The following is an 18,054-nucleotide window of genomic DNA, read 5'->3' as shown; positions in this document are numbered from 1 at the left end:
GTGCATGTAATCTTGGCACCCGGTGGGTGGAGGTAGGCGCACCATCTATCCTCCACTACATGGCAGCTTCTAGGCCAGCCTAGGCTACGTAAGACCCTGGCTCAAATAAATTAAATCCAATCAAATCAGTATTTGTTTGTTTATCTTTTTCTGAAAGTCTTATGACCTTAAGCTTCTGTTATCCTTGCCTCCGCCTCCTCCTGAGGAGCTGAGATGACAGGTGGATGTTGCTGGCTTTATGCAGGGTTGGAGCTCAAACCCAGAGCCCTATGCATGCTACACAAGCAAGCACTCTACCAACCGATCTACATCCCTAGGCCCTGAAACATGCATTCTTGAATCAAAGGCCTAATTTCTTTCTTTCTTTTTTTTTCCAGAGGCATATAACGTCTGTAGTAGCGATTGCCTTTGAACACCAGTGAATTGCTTTAAAAGGGATAACATTATAGAAATGAAACCTCTTTATGTCTGTAAGAAATTTGACATCAAGACAGCCCAACAAAATCTGGACTCTGTGGTCAGCGCTTGTTCACATCAGAAACTTAGCTAATGAAAAACCTTGTATCCTGGCATGGTGTGCATATACCTGTAATTCTAGCACTTTGGCGGTGGGGGCAGGAGGTTCACACCCAACCTCAGCTATGTGGTAAATTGGATGCCAGCCTTGGCTACATGAGACCCCATCTCAGTGGTAATACATAAACAATGCCTTTTATTTAATATCTAGGTTGTGTCCCCTGAAGTATGCTAGGCACCTTATGTATTCATCTCTAACTTTGCAATACTCACCGAGCCCCAGCTGTGTGCATAATGAGATTATGCTTTTTCTAGAATATCTTTGATTAAGATTTAAAACAGAGTAGAACCCACAGCCAGTGCCCCAGCTATTCCAAAGCTCTTTGATTTGAAACAGTGTGCAAATAGGCTCAGCTCCCATGATGTCAGTGGTATCACCTGCAGCTGAGGTCTGTGGTTGCTGAGGCCAGTATGTTCCTGTTTGGGTTTTGGCTTTGTTTAGAATTAAGAGGGTTATAAAGGAAGCCATAGAAACCCTGAGTTCCCCAATTGCCTCAGTACAGGAAACAGGGCAATTAGTCAGCTTCTATTGTCCAACCAGATTGTTTAAGATACACTTTCAAGACAATCTGGAAACACCTCCTGCTTGATAATGTGTAGCTTAGCGTCAGCGTCCAGCAAGCTTTTATCAAGGTTTGCTTGAGGGACAATCGCAGGAAAAACGTTCTGCAGTTTCATAAAATATCTTTTAATGACATTGTCCTTAGATTCCAAGGCCTTCATATGACAATCAGGGAGGAGGGGAAAGTCTGAGTAACCATTCTGGGAAGCGTCATCAGTCATGGTTCAATTTTCAGTGCTAGGATTCCCACACTGGCACAGGGATAAGAGGTTCAGGGTGTTGGGGGGGACATATGAAAGCGATTTACAATGTGGTTGTCACATTGGCTCATGTTGCTTCATCCCCAGGTTCCTCCCTGAGGTCCCTGTTGGTTTTCCGTACAGGGTCTGTATGTGGATACTTTATCTACTCTGCTACGTAAACTTAGCTACGTGAAAAGCCTCTGTCTGGGAAGTGAGGGCAATCTGGCTGCTACTGCTGTCACCCCATTGATCTCCAGGGTTGAGTTGGCTGATCTGGCTGGCTAGGCAGGTGTCCCTTTCCTCCCTCACTGCTCCATGTGTGTCCCTCCTGAAGCTGCATGCTTAGTCAAACAGGGGGACCTTCTCCAAATGGAGGAGGAGTGGTCCTCAGCCCTGGAGTAGCTGTGCTTTCCTGCTAGAACCCCCAAACATGCTCTCAAGGTTCATTTGTAGGATCATGGGGTAGTCAAGCTTCCAAGACTCCAGCCACATCCAGATGAGGCGCTGCATGGGGCAGTCTGCCTTTCTAAAGACAAGAAAAGCCATTTGAAGGTGTTACTTTTTATATTAATTGATTTTGGCTTCTTATGCCTCTTCTTCCCTTCTCCTCCCCAATCCCATCCAACACCCCAGCACCAGGTAGAAGAGAGAGGGCGGAGTTCTCTTTAGCTACTTCCCAGTGTTTAGGGTCTTTGGGTTCCTCAGGTCAAGTCCAATCCTCTCCAACTTCTTGTCAAACTGCATCAACAGCAATCAGGAGCAGCCTTCTTCATGACTCCAAAGCTGTTTCCCAACAACAAGAAGTTACCTCGTATGTCTCCCTTGGACATGCTTTCACTAGTCAAATGACCCCTTTCATCACAGGGTTTACAAAGTCCAGGAAACATAAACATTCTTGTGGAGAACCCAGTACTGTCAGAAACGGCTGGTTAGCTTCTCTAGCAGAACATACCGAATTTCTCAGGTTTACCACACCGGCCATTTTGAGCCCTGAGGCTCTTAGCGGCTTGATCATGATCACAGTTTCTTTTCAAATGATCAGATTTACTGCAATTGAAGCAGTGAACATTTTGATATCTAAGGTGGCTACTGGGAATATTAATAGTGGTCATATCAACCCAAGGCTCCTCCTCTGGCAGCTCAGGTGCCTCAAGATTAACCCTTGCTCTTGAAACTGGCTGTCTATCTAACCCTTTCGGCCTGTATGGCTTTCTGCTCCTGCTGGCCCCTTGCCTCACAAAGGGGCTGTGGGAACTTGACACCAAAAGTGCTCTGAGCAGGGCTGAGCGACAATTGTGGGAAACTCTTAGTTACCAGGTGTTCTCCTTTTACCAATGGTGCTTTTTGCTTTCCAAGCATTTCAACCTCTACCTGCAAATTATATAGCTGCACTGCCAACTCTGCAACCCTTTCTAACATGAGTGAACCTTCTGATTTTTTTATCCATTTTTTTTGTTTATTTATTTCTCAAACCCTTATATATCCACTTGCAACTTTTCCAGTTGTTCAACCATTCTTACAACCTTCTTAAAAACAGAATGCAGGAAGAACGAAGAAGCAAAACCAGAAAATCTGCTCTGGGGGTAAAGCCGAAGAGAGACCAGTGGTAGCAGCCACAGTTAACCTTTTACTTATACTCATATCCTGAAATAGTATATTCATTTCTCCGTACTCTGCTGTCTCTTCTACGGCATTAGAAACCAGATTTTCCATTATTCTAAGCCCGATGTCTGGGCACCAATTCTTGGCATACTTTTTAACTTCCTATTTTATTTTGGTTTCTTATGCCTCTTCCTTAGAAGAGAGAAAGGGTTAGTGGGGGCAGAGTTCTCTTTAGGTCCTTTGTGCTGGTTAGGGCCATTGGGTTCCTTAAGGCAAGTCCAACCTTTTTTTTTTTTCCCTGAAAAAAAGATTTTTATTTCATTCAGTATTTTCATAATCAGGGTGAGCAAATATTGTTTCAGTTCATCATTTCTGGTTTACATTGCAAATGGTTTCCATAATGTGTGACTTCCTGACTCACTATTTGCCTACATGCTTGTGGGAAGCTTCTGTAGCCTTTTCTTGGTAGGGGCTCCAGGTCTTCTGAATTCTCCCCTTTCTTGGAGATATTCCAGTTTGCACTCTTCGTGGAAAGCTGGATCATTATAGTAAGCAGTTAGACAGTCTTTCAATGCAGAATTTTCTTTCCGGCATTTTACTATCATAAGGATTCCAGAATCCATGCAACATCTGGTAAAATCTTCAACTTGTTCAGAACACCTTTCTCTGGTCTTTTCTCTCATTATTTTTGGGATCAGAATATCTTTTTCAACATGTCTGAGATGTTGGTCTGCAGGGTCCAGCACCATCTCAGAGGGTGGACGGCAAGTTCAACCTTTAATTTAGGATATCTCCAACTTCTCATCCAACTTCATCCACAGCAATCAAGAAGAGCAGCAGGGAGCAGCAGCAGCCTTCTTTCTCAGAGCTCCTCATCTCTCCCTGGGCCCTGGCGTTTATTCCTTCTCTAGAGTCCTCAGATTTAAACTATAGGCATCTGGCAGAGAGCCTGCACCAGTCAAATAGTTTGCTTCTGTGGACTGTATGAATCTGTCCCATATCCTACACCTGGGATCAAAACAAAAACATGTTTTCATCCCCAACAGCCACTGCCTGGACCTCAGCCCCCAGTCTGCCTTTTGAGGGACTCCCAAAGGCCCAGAGCTGAATCCCCATGGGAGGTAAGACCGTGGGAGGTAGCAACATTTTCAGAAGTTCCCCAGGAAGCTCTGAGGGGTGCTGCCCTTTAATACTACACTTTATAACTATGCTATTAAAATTTCCAAAAAACATAATTTACCTGGGATTCTTCAAGAAGAAGCAAGCAACAGAGTTGACATTTTCAGTTGTATGTGGGACAGAGCATTTGGGAACACATTTGTTGTCTTTTGATAACTTTTTTTTTTTTTTATTACTCAGAAAATGCATCCCTGATTCCAGTGACATTTTTATTGAAAAGGGCATGGTGGAGGTGGTGGGTGGGTGGAAATTCTGTGATTGAGTGTTTTTTTTTTTTTTCCAATGCCAGTCTCAGGATTTTATTTTTTAAATTAATATTTGAGATTTCCCATCCCTGGCTGGCTACAGAACTTTATCTAGAGCACCTTAAATTTATTGATATGGATTCACTTCATACCTTCTGTCATCTTCTTGAACTTGGTCTGTGGTTCCTGCTGTTCCAGAGGTTTGATTTTTAGCCTCTGCTCTGCTCTGCCCTCCTTCCCACAGCTGAGTGACACACATCTCTCTTCCTACAGCCCCGGTTTTTAAGAAGGTTGTAAGAATGGTTGAACAATTGGAAAAGTTGCAAGTGGATATATAAGGGTTTGAGAAATAAACAAACAAAAAAAATGGATAAACGCCCTGCCTTGGCGTTTGGTGCTATCTTTCTGAGTGTCTGTGCCTTTTCCCTCCAGAGCAGACAAACCCTGGATGAATAACTTGATCATCACCTCTAAGAGGTGCAGACAAATGCTCAGACCATACTCTGAACTGCTGCACTTTGGTCCAATCCTGTCTTCTCATCTTGCAGTGTGAGAAGCACTGGACTGAATGACGTTTCAACTCTGCCCACTCTCACTCTTCTATCCTGACTGTTCTAGTCAGCCTGAGGTTTTTTTTTTTTAAAGACTTATTTATTATGAGTACAGTGTTCTGCCTACATGTATGCCTGCATGCCAGAAGATGGCACCAGATCTCATTCTAGATGGCTGAGCCACCATGTGTTTGCTGGGAATTAAACTCAGGACCTCTGGAAGAGCAGCCAGTGCTCTTAACCTCTGACCCATCTCTCCAGCCCTACCTATCCCATTCTAATATTTTTTCAGACTTTTATGACTTTACTTTCTGTCTCATATCTTCCGTGCATCTGTTGGTTTACTCAGGTACTTAATGGATTGCCCATCAGAGCTGGGTGTCAGAAGTGCAGGGAGCAGAAGCAGACCTTACCCCTACTCTCCTAGAGTTTGGTGTCTAGTAGGAAATGCAGCTAGAAGCACACACCATTAGTTCTAAGTGAAGAAGTACAGTGAGCACAATTGTGAGATTCTGTAACACCCAGTGTGACTGGCTGGGAGACCCAGGAAGGCTTTCCTGAGAGAGCGGTGCTTGTGTAGAGCAGGAAAAGACAGCATAAGCAGAGGAGGCTGCCCGTGCACTCTACAGCCATCATCTGCATTTGCATTTCCACTTAACTCCTTAGTTCCATCTTCCTCCTTCTCATGCTGAGTTATGCTTCCTACACTCTCTGTTATGGCCTAGAGCCTCAGCACATCAGCAGGGCTGCTGTGGCCATATGCTCAGTTGCAAATCTCTTCAGTCTTTTTACTCTGCCATTCTACTATTGAGCTTGATAGTAAAACCATTTTCTTCACTCTTCCAAAACTCGGTGGCCAGATTTTAAATTGTTCTCTGTGACAGTAGATCTGACTGCCCTGGAAGGCACTTTGTGGACTAGGCTGGCTTCAAACTCACAGAAATCCACCTGCCTCTCCATGAGCTACCATCGCCCAGCCTGATGCTTCCTTCTTAAAAGCACTTCAAGGGCCTGGGAGGTGTGTCAGCTGGTAAATAGTTGCCACACAAGTGTGAGGGCCAGAGTCTGGATCCCTTGCACTTACGCGGAAAGCCAAGTGCAGCGTCACGTATCTATAATCCCAACAGTGGGGGGCCAGGCCACCTCGTCTACCTGAATCAGTGATCTCTGGCTACAACGAGAGACCTGCCTCAAAGTTAATCAGGTAGCTCATTGTTTTAAAGATGGAGGGTTGGGGTTGCTGAGATGGCACAGCAGGTAAAGACATCAGCCCTCAAGCCTGACAATCTCGGTTCAATCCCTAGGACCCAGTTCAACCCCTGTCCCCTGCAAGTTGTTCTCTGGTCTCAGCGTGCTTACTGTGGTGTGTGTGTACTTGACTGTAAAAAAAAAAAAAAAAAAAAAAAAAACCAAAAAAAAAAAACACGTTTTTTATGTTAAAAAAATGTAAAAAAAATTCTTTTACATTTTTAAGATGTAAAAAAGCGAAGTGGAGTGATGCAGGAAGTCACACAGCCTCCATCCCTGTGGACCTTACCGGCATCCACACACACACACACACACACACACACACACACACACACACGGACATTCTATGCCATCCGGAAGCAGCCACTAGCCTGTCTCCTACAAGTGTTATAGTTTTGCCTGTTTTTAAACTTTCTCTACCTGGAGTTGTGCTGTAGGTAATGTGTTGTGTCTGGATTCTTTCCCACGAAGTAGCGTTGAAGGAAACCCTGTGTTGCACGCAGCAGGGATTCATTTCTGCACGTGGCTGCGTACAGGTGCACGGTCCAAGAGTGGTGTGGTTTAGCCAGCCTACAGCCGACGGGAATTTAGGTCTCTTCCAGTTTGGTTGTGTTACGAAGAGACTTGCACAAATATTTTCGTGAATGAGATAGATATATTGTTGTTTTGCTAGGCGCACACGTAGGAATAAGATTGTCATATCACAGACCATGTGTATGTTCATCTTGGTGGAGATACTCCCCAACAGTTTCCCCAAAGCTTAATTTATGTTTTTTTTTGCAGTGGCTCAGTGAGAAAGTTAGGACAGCTGTATGCCTTCCACAGTGGTGTCCATTTTACACCATAGTCCTGCACTGGGCCTGTGGGACTTTGTTTTGTGGTTTTACTTTGCATTTCCTTGACAAGTGATTGGCTTTTATTTCAGTTTTTTTTTTCCCAAAAGAAAATATTTTACTATTATTTTCTAGATTATTTTTTATGCACTTATGTGAGTATGGATATGGGCAGTGCCCTCAGAGGCCGGAAGAGGGCAAGGCATTGGATTCTCGGAAGCTGGGATTAACAGATGTGAGCTGCCTGATGTGGGTGCTAGGAATAGAACTTTGGTCTTCTACAAGAGCTGTGTGTGCTCTTAACTGCTGAGTCATCTCTCCAGCCAAAATGTAATAAATCTTAATTTTTTTTTCTTCTTGGTTTTTTGAGACAGGGTTTTTATTTGTAGCCTTGGCTGTCCTGGAATTGCTTTATAGACCAGGCTGGCCTCAAACTTCACAAGAGATCTGCCTGCCTTCGCCTCCCCTAGTGCTAGGATTACAGGAATGTACCCAGCTTTTTAAAAGTTTCTTCCTTTTTAAAAATTTTAAACAATATTTTTAGTATATGTGCTGCTGAAGCGAGCACTGTAAACAATATTTTTAAAAAGTGTTTATAAAGAAGTAGCTTAAACCAAAAAAAGTTGATGTTCTTATTTTGAATATAACTTGTAACTAGCCTTTTCGTGTTTTACATCATATTTATTTCATGCTTAGTTTTGCAAAACATACATATACTTAAGGTAGGAATTATGCACTAGAAAATTAGAAGGTCCAACCTAGGAGATAACAGGACAAACAAATAAATAAGCTGTGTATTTCTTGACCTAACATGGTATTATTACATCTTCAGCAACAGATTTTGCTGGTCCTGTGACCCCTTGACACAGTTCCTCATGTGGTGACCCCCACCCATATACTTTCTTTGCTACTTCATACTTAATTGTACCACTGTCCTGAATCTTAGTGTAAATATCCGTGCTTTCCGATGGTCTTAGGCCATCGTGTGAAAAGGTTGTTTGACTCCCCAAGGGGCTATGACCCACAGGCTGAGAATTGCTGGATCAGAGCATCTTACAAGGCAAAGCTGAAATGGAAGGATGGTTTATTACCCCGCTCTCCTCCGAACCGCGGGCTCTGCCGCTGGAGCTGTGAGGATCCAAGCTGACCTGAGTGAGGAGCTGTGGAGGGCCTGATCTTTTCGCATTTGAAAGCACTGATAAGTGTCTTCTATTGCAGGTTACTCCGCGGTCGTTATGACCTCCCGGTTACGTGCGCTGGGTGGAAGAATTAATAATATACGAACCTCTGAGTTACCCAAAGAGAAAACTCGATCTGAGGTCATCTGCAGCATACGCTTTTTAGATGGCTTGGTACAGACCTTTAAAGTTAATGTAAGTTCTTCATCTTTTTTTTTTTTGCCTGCCTAAATCTTCTTAAATAGTTTTAAGTTCTTGGTTTACAGAATGAAAAAGGGATTAGCTGAACAATGAAAGTTTGAGATTTCACATCTCAAATGGTGAGATGGGGCTGGGCGTGGGAACTTTTGCCCGTCTCAATTCTTCTTAGGAATGTGAACCTGCTGGTATCTTCCGGTGTTGATGTGTCTGGGATGTTGACCCGTCTCCCCCAACTCTCCCTAGGTAGATCTGGTCCTTGGATGACTATGTTCTATTGGTGATTTATTAGAGCCCACCCACATGTTTTTAAAAATAGTAAAAATTGCTAGGATATAAGTGTCCTACTAAACTGTGAACCCGTTGAGGACAAGACGGGTGTCTTGGCACAGGACTGGGCAGCTGTCCTCTGTGGATGGCAGGACTCCTAAAGGCTCTGACTCCTGCTTAGAGCCCTTGATCTCAGGTCTTCACGTAAGCAGCTACCACAGGCAAGGACAGCAGCTGCCTCAGCTGGCTCCATACCCAACCACCACCTATGCCCAGGACGTCTCCGGGTCTCTCAGTCCTAACTCCAGACCCAAGTCACCTGTGCCCCAGTTATTAAAATATGTGCAGAGAAAGAGAAAGATGGTAGAGGAGTTGGGCTTGGTACGGCACTTGGGAGGTGGACTCAGGAGGAGCAGAAGTTCAAGGCCAGCCTGGGCCTCATAGAAATACACACAGTGGGGTGGGGTTAGCCAGAAAAGGCCATAGCACTTAGACTTTAATGAAAATTGACAGACCCCTGCTACAGCTGCTAGTGCTCCCTCACCCCACCTTCTCCTTTGACAAGGACTTGGCTACATACTTGGCTGGCTGAATTCGCTATGTACACTAGGCTGGCTGGAAATCTCAGAGATCTGTCTGCCTCTGCTTCCTAAGAGCTGGGCTTAAAGACTTGCACCACCACCCTTGTGGGTTTCCTCTCACGTTCTCTCTCTCTTTCTCCTTCTCTCTCTCTCTGTCTTTGTCTCTTTCTCTCTCCTCACCACCATTAATGATTTTGGTGTAGGCAAAAGGCAGTTTTCAATTCTGCCAAACCAGGGCCAGGGGAGCTGCCCCATACTGTAGGCGTGAGAATATCTGTCCTCAGCAGCACTCATGGAGACTTATTTCCCAGCCTTTCTTCCCACTGTCCTGCTTCCCACTGTCCTGCTCGCTTCTTCAGCCATTCTTTGCTCTACTGAAGATGGGAAGTGTTATTTATTATATCAAAAAGCTCAAGAAAGAGAAGGCTAAGATAGCTCAGTTGGTGAAGGTGCTTGCCACCAAGCCTAACAAGCCTTGGGACCCGTATGGTGGAAGGCTGGTGCACCTGGAGCAGCATGAGCCCTGAAGGAGAGCCAGAGATGGGTGAGGTCAGAGAATGTCCAAGCAGAGACGGGGGTGGGAGGCCAGCTGGAGCCTCCTGGGTCATCCTGGGCACACTGACCTTTACACTGGCCTCAAACTCATAGAGTTCCACCTGCCTCTGCCTCTGAGTGTTGGAATGAAAGGTGTGTGCCACCACACCTGGCTTTGATTCTGTTTTAATCCCTTTGGGAACTAACAGAAGTGAGCAGAGTTGACACCTGAATGTTTGGATTCTGCCGTTCAGAGGTGAGAGGCTCAGTTGAGCTCTGCTGTTGTGCAGACGAAAGTCAGATGGTCACGTAGCTCCTAGTTGATGGCGTGGGTATGCCAGGCACAGTGCCTCTCAGTGTCTGGTTCTCCGTGGCAAGGCAGATGTGGAGGGCTCCTTTGCTGAGCTGCAGGCAAGTGAGTGTGCCAGCGAATCTTTGCAGGTGTTCAATAAATTAGTTACCAATGACATAATAAACCAAAGGTACATAACTGACATTCTAAAGTGTCTAAGTAATAATTACAGTAAGGTGAGAAGATAGCTCTGACACATTAGGAGACTGTCTCATGGGCTGGGGAGATGGTCAGAGGGTGCCAGCATGGGGGTGCAGATCCCCAGCTCTGGTCTACATGGTGGCTCTACCCTACACTGGGGTCGGGATAGGAGGCGGAGATAGAGCACCCCTAGGACTCACTGGCCAGCCATCATGGCTCAAAGCTTTAGGTTCAGTGAGAAATTCTGTCCCCAAAATGAGGTAGGATGTGAGTGAAGATATTTCAGTGTCAACCTTTGGCCTCCCACACACTGTCTGAGTGAGCGTACCCATAACTCTACACACACACACACAAGTATCTGGTAACTTGGGGGAATGGGTGGGCTGTACTGTTTTTTACCCATGGAGACTCTCTTGTGACAGATGGTGACAAGCCCAAGGCTTTCAGGATAGACAGGTGGTGCATTCTGGAAACAGGCAAGCCTTGTGTTCATGCATATCCCATGGAGTCACGTGGAAAAAGTGGCTGCAGGAGTGTGCCCATGTTACCTCATTCTTCCCACCCTGGTCTCTGCGACCCACTTTCCCCACATTCCCCGCTCTCAGAAGCTCCCGGGAAGGGCCTCTTCTATACCTATCTATTTCTGACTCGCATTGTCCGGAGTTAAATGGGTTGAGTTCAAAGCTCTCCTGGGAGGGCTACCTCCTAAAACAGAATCTGAAATCTGCCGAGGGCTCGCTCCCTGCTGTCTTCGTGTGTTTCACCCCCACTCCCAGCTATCTTTTGTTTGTGCCGTCAGATTCAAACTGGGGCCTCCTAGATAGATGGAAGGGGCGACAGTCCACCTTGTCATCCCTGTAAACACGGGGGGGGGGGTTCCTTATCCCTGTTCCCAGGCAGACCCCATTGCGTGTTCTGTCCTCTAAGAAATCTGTCTGCTGTGTCTTGACCGGTTCAAAGCACTTGAGAGCGTTTGACACTCCATGTTAGTCACCACTTCCGCAGCCAAGCGAGTAAAGAGGTGCTTGCTGTGGCACCGTCCCAGTGCCCGCAGCAGGCTGTCCCATAAACACTGGTGCAGGCCTCTTGAGTCCCACCCGGGGGTGAAGTGTGGCCGAATGTCCCGACCGGCTTCTCACTTCAGATGACGAGAAGCAGCAGGGCAGATAATCCCACAGGCGGACACAGGCCAAGTCACTTTGAGGGTATTTTGGATGGCATTCGAGTATTTTTAGCTGTTAGTGGAGAGTTTTCCTCCCTGCACACCCTCTGGGCTCCTTCAGGGGAAGAAGCTGCAGCTGGGCCCCCAGCAGCCAACAGGAGCTGACCCGGGATTAGCATTTGCTGTGGGTAATCCGCAGCAGGTCATGGCGTGTTTACTGTATAATGTGTGAGTTTTCCAACGTCGAAGTCACTGGAGAACCTCAGCTAAGGGGTGGAAGCAACTTAAGAAAGCTAAGTTAAGCTCACAGAGCAATGGGTGTGCACGCATGGGTACGTGTGCGCCTGTGAGTGCATGAGTGCGTCCATGCATGTAGAGGCCAAATTATAAGAAGCCATCACAGAGTCTCATTGGCCTGCAGCTTCATTAGTCGGCCAGAATGGCCAGCAGGTGAAAGCCAGAGGCCGATATTGGGTGTCTTCCTTCATTACTCTTTTCCTTATTTTTATTTTTGCAACATTCTATCTATGTCTGTCTATCCATCCATCTATCTATCATTTATCCACCTATCACCTATCTAATCCATTTTCTTTTTTTAATTTAAGATAGGGTTTCACTGTGTTTGGAACTCGTTCTGTAGACCAGGCTGGCTTTGAATTCACAGAGATCTGCTTGCCCCTGCTTCCCGAATGCAGGGATTGAAAGTGTGCACCACCATAAAGATTTATTTTTATTTCTGTGTCTGGGTATTACTACTGCACATGCAATCAGAGGACAGAAGAGGGTGTTACACACACACACACACCACCACCACCACCACCACCACCACCATATAGGCATTGGCGACTGCCCAGCTTGGATGCTAGGAAAGGAACTTCAGTCTTCTGCAAGTTCCGGAAGCACTCAACCACCAAGTCATCTCTCCAGCCCCTTGCTTAGTTTTTTGAGACATGATCTCACTGAACCTGGAGCTTCCATATTTGGCTAGGCTGCTTGGCCATCAAGTTCCAGGGATGTGTCTTCCCCACATGGGCTGTGGAGAATTGAACTCAGGTCCTCATGTTTGCAAGGGAAGCACTCTACTGACTTATTTTTCTCCTGAATTCATAAGCTCCCCTAAATTCAGAGTGTTTCAGTGATATTTATGTAGTTTGTCTCAACCCTACTCCTGTGTCTCTCTTTGCAGCCTTGTAACTTGAAATTTATTAATGCTTTTATTACTGTGGGAAGTGTATATTCATGAAATCAATGTTGTTACTTCTAGTTCTTGGTTCATTTTAACACTTTCTCCACTTGATGTTTTTAATCTAGAAACAAGATTTGGGCCAGTCCCTTCTGGATCTGGCATACGGTCACCTGGGCGTAGCGGAGAAGGAGTACTTTGGCTTGCAACATGGAGATGACCCAGTGGACTCCCCTGTAAGTGCTCACATGTAAGATGTACCACGTGAGCGCTCAGGGAGGCAGCAGCAGGCAGGTCTCTGTGAGTTTCAGGGCAGCCAGTGCTACCCAGAGAAACTCTGGGGTGGGGGTGGATGGGCTGCTTGCCTGCTTGGGTTGGTTTCATAGCTGATGTTTTCTCACTCCACAGAGATGGCTCGAGGCAAGCAAACCCCTGAGGAAGCAGCTGAAAGGTGGGTGTGATCTCACTTCAGTTGGTCTTCTCATCAGAGACTTGTGGGGGCGGCAGGGTCAGGGAGAGATACTTCAAAGCAGCCTTGAGGATCCCAGCTCTGCAGAAGGGTGAGGGGAGATGAGGCAGCTCAGAACAAGGGAGCAAGCGGATGAAGGATGATCTTTTCTAAGCCCAGAATAAGAAAGAAAGATAAAAGGGCTAGGGTGTTACTTAGTTGGTAAAAGTGCTGTCTGTACAAGCGTAAGGACCCAAGTTTGGATCCCAGAATCAACACAAAAAGCTAGGTACTGTGTTATATGCCCATAATCCCGGCACTGGGGAAGCTGAGACAGAGGAATTCCTGGACTTTGCTGGCTAGAGCATCGAGCCAAATGATGAGCTACAGATTCAGTAAGAGACCCTGTCTCAAAAAACTAGATGGAGAGCAGTGGAGGACAATACCTGATGTCAGCCTGTGGCCTCCTCACGGACATGCAGGCACATGTGCGCGCGCACACACACACACACACACAAGCACATAAAGGGAGATAGACACAAAGCCTCTTACTTTGTGACAGATAGATGCTGGGTTATTCATTGTGAGTGGGGTCCTGTGTTGCTCTCAGCTCCCACTGAGACAGCTACTCCAGCCGTGCTCAGCCTGCCCTCTGGTCAGCTCTTCTCAGCTCGGCCTCCCTTGTGGCTCTCATTGGCCCTGATTGGTACCTGTTGTCCAGTCTACAGGACTTCCTCTGACTTGACCAATCTACAGGACTTCCTCTGGTCTCCTCCCTCTGAAGGAGATGCTTTTCTCCTTGTCCCTGGGTCCATCTCCTGCCACTCCTCAGGGCTCCACAGATATCTCCTGTTATCTGAAGGGAAGCGCTAACTCTCTCCTTCCCTCTCATTTCTTTGTTCCTTTGTGGCTGAGCACTATTGCTGTTATTTCACAGTGAGGCATTTTTAACTGTCTCTCAGGACTGCAAGGTAGGAGACCTTGACTGTATTCCTCTCTGGACCCTTCATGATTCTTGACACACAGGAGGTGGCCAGTCACATGAGGTATAGGTAGCTGTTGTCTGTCATTCTCTCTTTGGCTGGTCCTTGCACCAAACACATCCCCAGTGCTCAGACCAAGGCAAAGCATTGTGCTAAGCGGGGGAAATGCAGTCCAAACCTGCTTTCAATCCTGCTCTCATGATTAACTGTAGAAATAGAAATGAGGAATCCGTGATAGTACTATGCACACACATATGCTCTGAGTCCACAGAAGAAACAAGAAAGACAAAGCTAGCTACCGTGCCTGAGACACCAGAATCACAAATGGTGGAAGAGGGACACTAAATGGAAAAACTCTGCTACAGAGCCAGCGCCACCCACTGGCAGCTAGGTGTGTATACAGAGGCACCCACCCACCATTAAAGATTCTTTTATTACCAGCCCAGAGGTGACAAAGGAAGCAACTAAGAGATGGGGGCGGGAGGGGGGGCAGTTTGTCAGCTAGAGTGGTAGAGCCACGATGAACCAAAGCAGAAGGCAAGATGAGCAGAAAGATCAGCCAGCTTGGCAGACCACAGAAGGACTTGAATTTCAGAGAGCCTGAAAGTACTAGGTGAGCCAGGAGACAGGACCTGGGCATATCTACCAAGTGCTAGAGACAGGGTGACATCAACAAGGTCTCCCCGTGTCTTGGCAACACTGTCTGATCTAACGCTAACGTGTCCGATCTTCTATCAGACACACGGCTTGTTTTTATCCACACAAGCAAACAAGCCCTTGGTGTTGAACTCAGGAGTCATATCTGAGTGACCTACAGCGTGGCACTCAGGATCACAGTGGCCGCTTCCAGCTTTCCAGTTTAAAAAAAAACTGAATCAAAGGCTTCAGTGCTACCAGATGTTCTGGTCTTCTCCCTGGCTGCCTGGTCCCCAGGGCCATTTGCATCCCTGTGTCTGTAAAATATTACCCCTGACCCCGCAGGTAGCCATGGTGGTGTTTAAGTTCTAGATGCTACATGGAAGTGTTGAGCAGGCCTAAGCCACTATGTCAGTGTAAGTTCTACTGCAATTCTTTGTGAGTTTCGTGGGTAGATGCTGATTTAAGACTCTTAAACATTCTTAATACAGATATCATTGTTTGAACAGGGCCTAAGGCAAACATCCAGCCGGAAGTGGGTGGAACCAGTCTAATGCTGTATCAGTACATTTGGTGTCTGTGGAGCCTTCTAAACAGTTATCTGAAACACTGTTTCAGATAAACAGTGGGTCTGAAACCGGGGCTTTTATAATGGAAAGCGTTGTGGTGGAGTGGAAAGTGCTCCCTTTATGGGAGAGTAGCAACTGTGTATGTTGACTTTTTTTTTTTTTAAGGAAAAACCTAATTTGTTTTTTGAAAAATGTTGTAGGAGGTTTCCCCTGTACCCTGCATTTTCGAGTAAGATATTTTATACCTGATCCCAACACACTGCAGCAGGAGCAAACCAGGTAACAACCTTTTCCTCTTGAAGTAACTTCGTTTGGGTATGTCATCCCCAACCATCATGATCCAAGTAAAAACGGGGGTACAGAGACTGAAATTTTGATCAGCAGGTTTGTAGCCTGCATCCCTCAGCCCCATTCAGGTATAAATTTCCAGCGAGCGCATGGGCACCCTTTCTCTCCTCCCGCCTCTGGCTGCTGAGCATTGTGAATACTGAGGACATGAAGTCAGTTCTTTCAGTACAGGTCTGGGGTAGAGCAGCCATGCGCAGAGTGCACGGTATGAAAAATGAGGGGCTATCATGAAGTCCCTTGAGGATAACAAGGCTTAGCCATAACCAGAACTTTCCGTCATGTCCCCGTTTGCAGGGTGAGGAGGGAGAATGGGTTCTGGCTGGACCCAGCTTGTCTGCTGTGAATCAGCAGGTGCAGGAAGTTTGCGAGGCAGATAAGGGAAGGAGAGCAGTGATAGTGTTTACCCCGCAGGCTGTGCTGGCTCTGGTCCTGGCAAGTGGGTTTTCTGGGTGGGCAATCTGGGTGTGCAGGACAGGAAGGGTGCAGTGAGAGAGCCATTGCCTCGGGATGGAAGACTGTGCCAGCCACTTACCCTGCCTTGTGACCATGCTGAGCCTCTTGTTATATATCCCCTTGTTGTTCGTAAGGAGGGAAACTATCTCCCTGGGAAGAAGCAGAAGCTGTTCTGCATTATTGAATCCCATTTTATGGCAAAAAATAAATAAATAAATAAAAAATAAAAAAATCCCACCAAAGAGATGCCATCAACTCAGACATAGAATTCTCTCTGGTTTTTTTCTTTATTTTTTTTTTTTAAGGACAGTTACACAACCATTTTAGTTTTTAATATGTTTAAAGGCCAGTTGTTGGTTTATTACACTGTTTTTTCTCCTTGTGTATGTACTGTTTTTCCCCATAGAGTCGGGCCTTGGGCTGGACTGTGTTTATCACTATGGTAGATGTGAAGTCGGTGTGAGGGAGGCCTGGCTGGCTCATTGAAAAAGCACAGTGACGTGCGCGCTTCTTTGAATCAGTTTGTTGCCTCCTCCAAGCCAGTCACCCTCCCCCTTCACACAAACACCACATTGCTCTTTACCCTGGTGGACTCGGGACAGTGTTGAGATGCTCAGCCCAGCATGTTTTATCATGAGCCAACTGACTCAAAACTGGTGTCATCATCCGCTGTCAGGATGTGTTTTAAACTACCTTACCAAAAGCAAAACCATCTGAAATAGCATATTTTATATTGGTTGGGGGATGCTTTGTAGTTGCTTGAAGAGCTGGACACGCCTCTGATTGTGAGTAGGAGGCAGATGCAGGATGACCCCTTGAGCTCAGCAGTTTGAGACCAGCCTAGGCAACATAACAGGACCCTGTTGCAAAAAGTCAAAATAAACACCCTTGAAGAATTATGTGTGTACATGGTCATGCATGCTCAAGCTTCCAAGTGGAAAGGCTTGAGGGGGATGGTCCCAGGGCCAGCTGATCTCATGGTCCCCTTCAGTTCCCTTCATGGCCATCAGCTTCTACACCCCCTGGCAAAGAAGCCAAGACCTTGTGGAGCGAGTCTTCCTGCCTTCAAGGAGCATCCAGGGAAATGTAGGGTGGAGAGAAGCCTTGTGGAGAAGTGAGGCCATCTTTCCCAGAGTGGCTGCAGGGATGGGGAACAAGCAGGGCTACAGTGGGGAGCAGACTTGAGCTGGAGATGAGTAATAGGCCAGTATTTGTCCCTATCTAAGTTACAAGTTGCTTGGGTCTATCTGTGTTACTGTTCAGAGTCACTGGTTCTGATGTGACAACCATGCCCACTCCCACTGCCCGATCCCCGCCTTAAGGTTCACAGTGTACAGCCAACACAGCTGTTTCCTCCTGAGCAGCAAGTACTCAGCAGGAACCAAGGGATTGTGGCATCTATAGCTGCTGAGCCACTGGGACTATTTCATCTTTTTCTTGGCACTGGGCTTAGATTCTTCCATTAATTCATACACTGGGCTGATTTCTGTTTTGTTTTGTTTTTGTTTTTTGTTTTTTGTTTTTTTTTTTATATGAAGGTTTCTACCTATATTCCTGGCACATACAATCTTCTTATGCTCTAGGTTTGTAGCTTGTCCAAGGAGGACTTTCCTTTTAAGGAAATTTGGCTCCCAAGAATCAAAGAAGGAATGTAGTGATGAAGTATGTAGTATTGGTTGTTGTTTCTTATCTAGGAAGGGGGACAAGTCATTGTTTTTGTTTCTGTTTTCCTGAAGTTGAGGTCTGTTCCACTTTAATTTCTGTTACTGTAAGAGAGTACCCTGACTAAAATCAAGGGAGGGAGGGTTTGTTTCAGCTGTCAGTTCCAGGTTAAAGTCCATCACTGTAAGAAAGTGAAGGGAGAAACTTGAGGTAGTTGGTCAGCTCATATCCACATCCCAAAACATACATGCTCTTTTGCTTGCTTGTGTTCTGCTCAGTTTCCTCACTCTTACTCAGTTTAGGAACCCCTTCCTAGGG

At 46.1% G+C, this 18,054-nt stretch overlaps 2 protein-coding genes across 6 annotated transcripts in view; one reads left to right on the top strand and one right to left on the bottom strand.

Moving 5' to 3' along the window:
- Ptpn3 (protein tyrosine phosphatase non-receptor type 3) overlaps positions 1-18,054 on the top strand; it is a 153,981-nt gene that overhangs the window by 60,838 nt on the left and 75,089 nt on the right. For 3 of the 5 annotated variants that reach the window (XM_021628093.2, XM_021628105.2, XM_021628101.2), the window contains exons 2-5: positions 8,257-8,411; positions 12,766-12,873; positions 13,046-13,088; positions 15,474-15,552. In XM_021628093.2, the coding sequence (XP_021483768.1) occupies positions 8,257-8,411; positions 12,766-12,873; positions 13,046-13,088; positions 15,474-15,552 (385 nt within the window). Of the gene's footprint in view, positions 1-8,256; positions 8,412-12,765; positions 12,938-13,045; positions 13,089-15,473; positions 15,553-18,054 lie in introns of those variants that run through there. The other 2 variants (XM_060379948.1, XM_021628113.2) reach the window with 2 other exon arrangements.
- Positions 3,314-3,731, bottom strand: LOC110541350 (COX assembly mitochondrial protein homolog). The gene has a single exon (XM_060378676.1). The coding sequence runs from the start codon at positions 3,729-3,731 to the stop codon at positions 3,411-3,413; it is 321 nt and encodes a 106-aa protein (XP_060234659.1). The 3' UTR covers positions 3,314-3,410.

Source organism: Meriones unguiculatus, chromosome 3 (genome assembly GCF_030254825.1).
Source record: "Meriones unguiculatus strain TT.TT164.6M chromosome 3, Bangor_MerUng_6.1, whole genome shotgun sequence".
Lineage (NCBI taxonomy): Eukaryota > Metazoa > Chordata > Mammalia > Rodentia > Muridae > Meriones > Meriones unguiculatus.
This window is presented reverse-complemented; position numbering and strand designations above follow the sequence as displayed.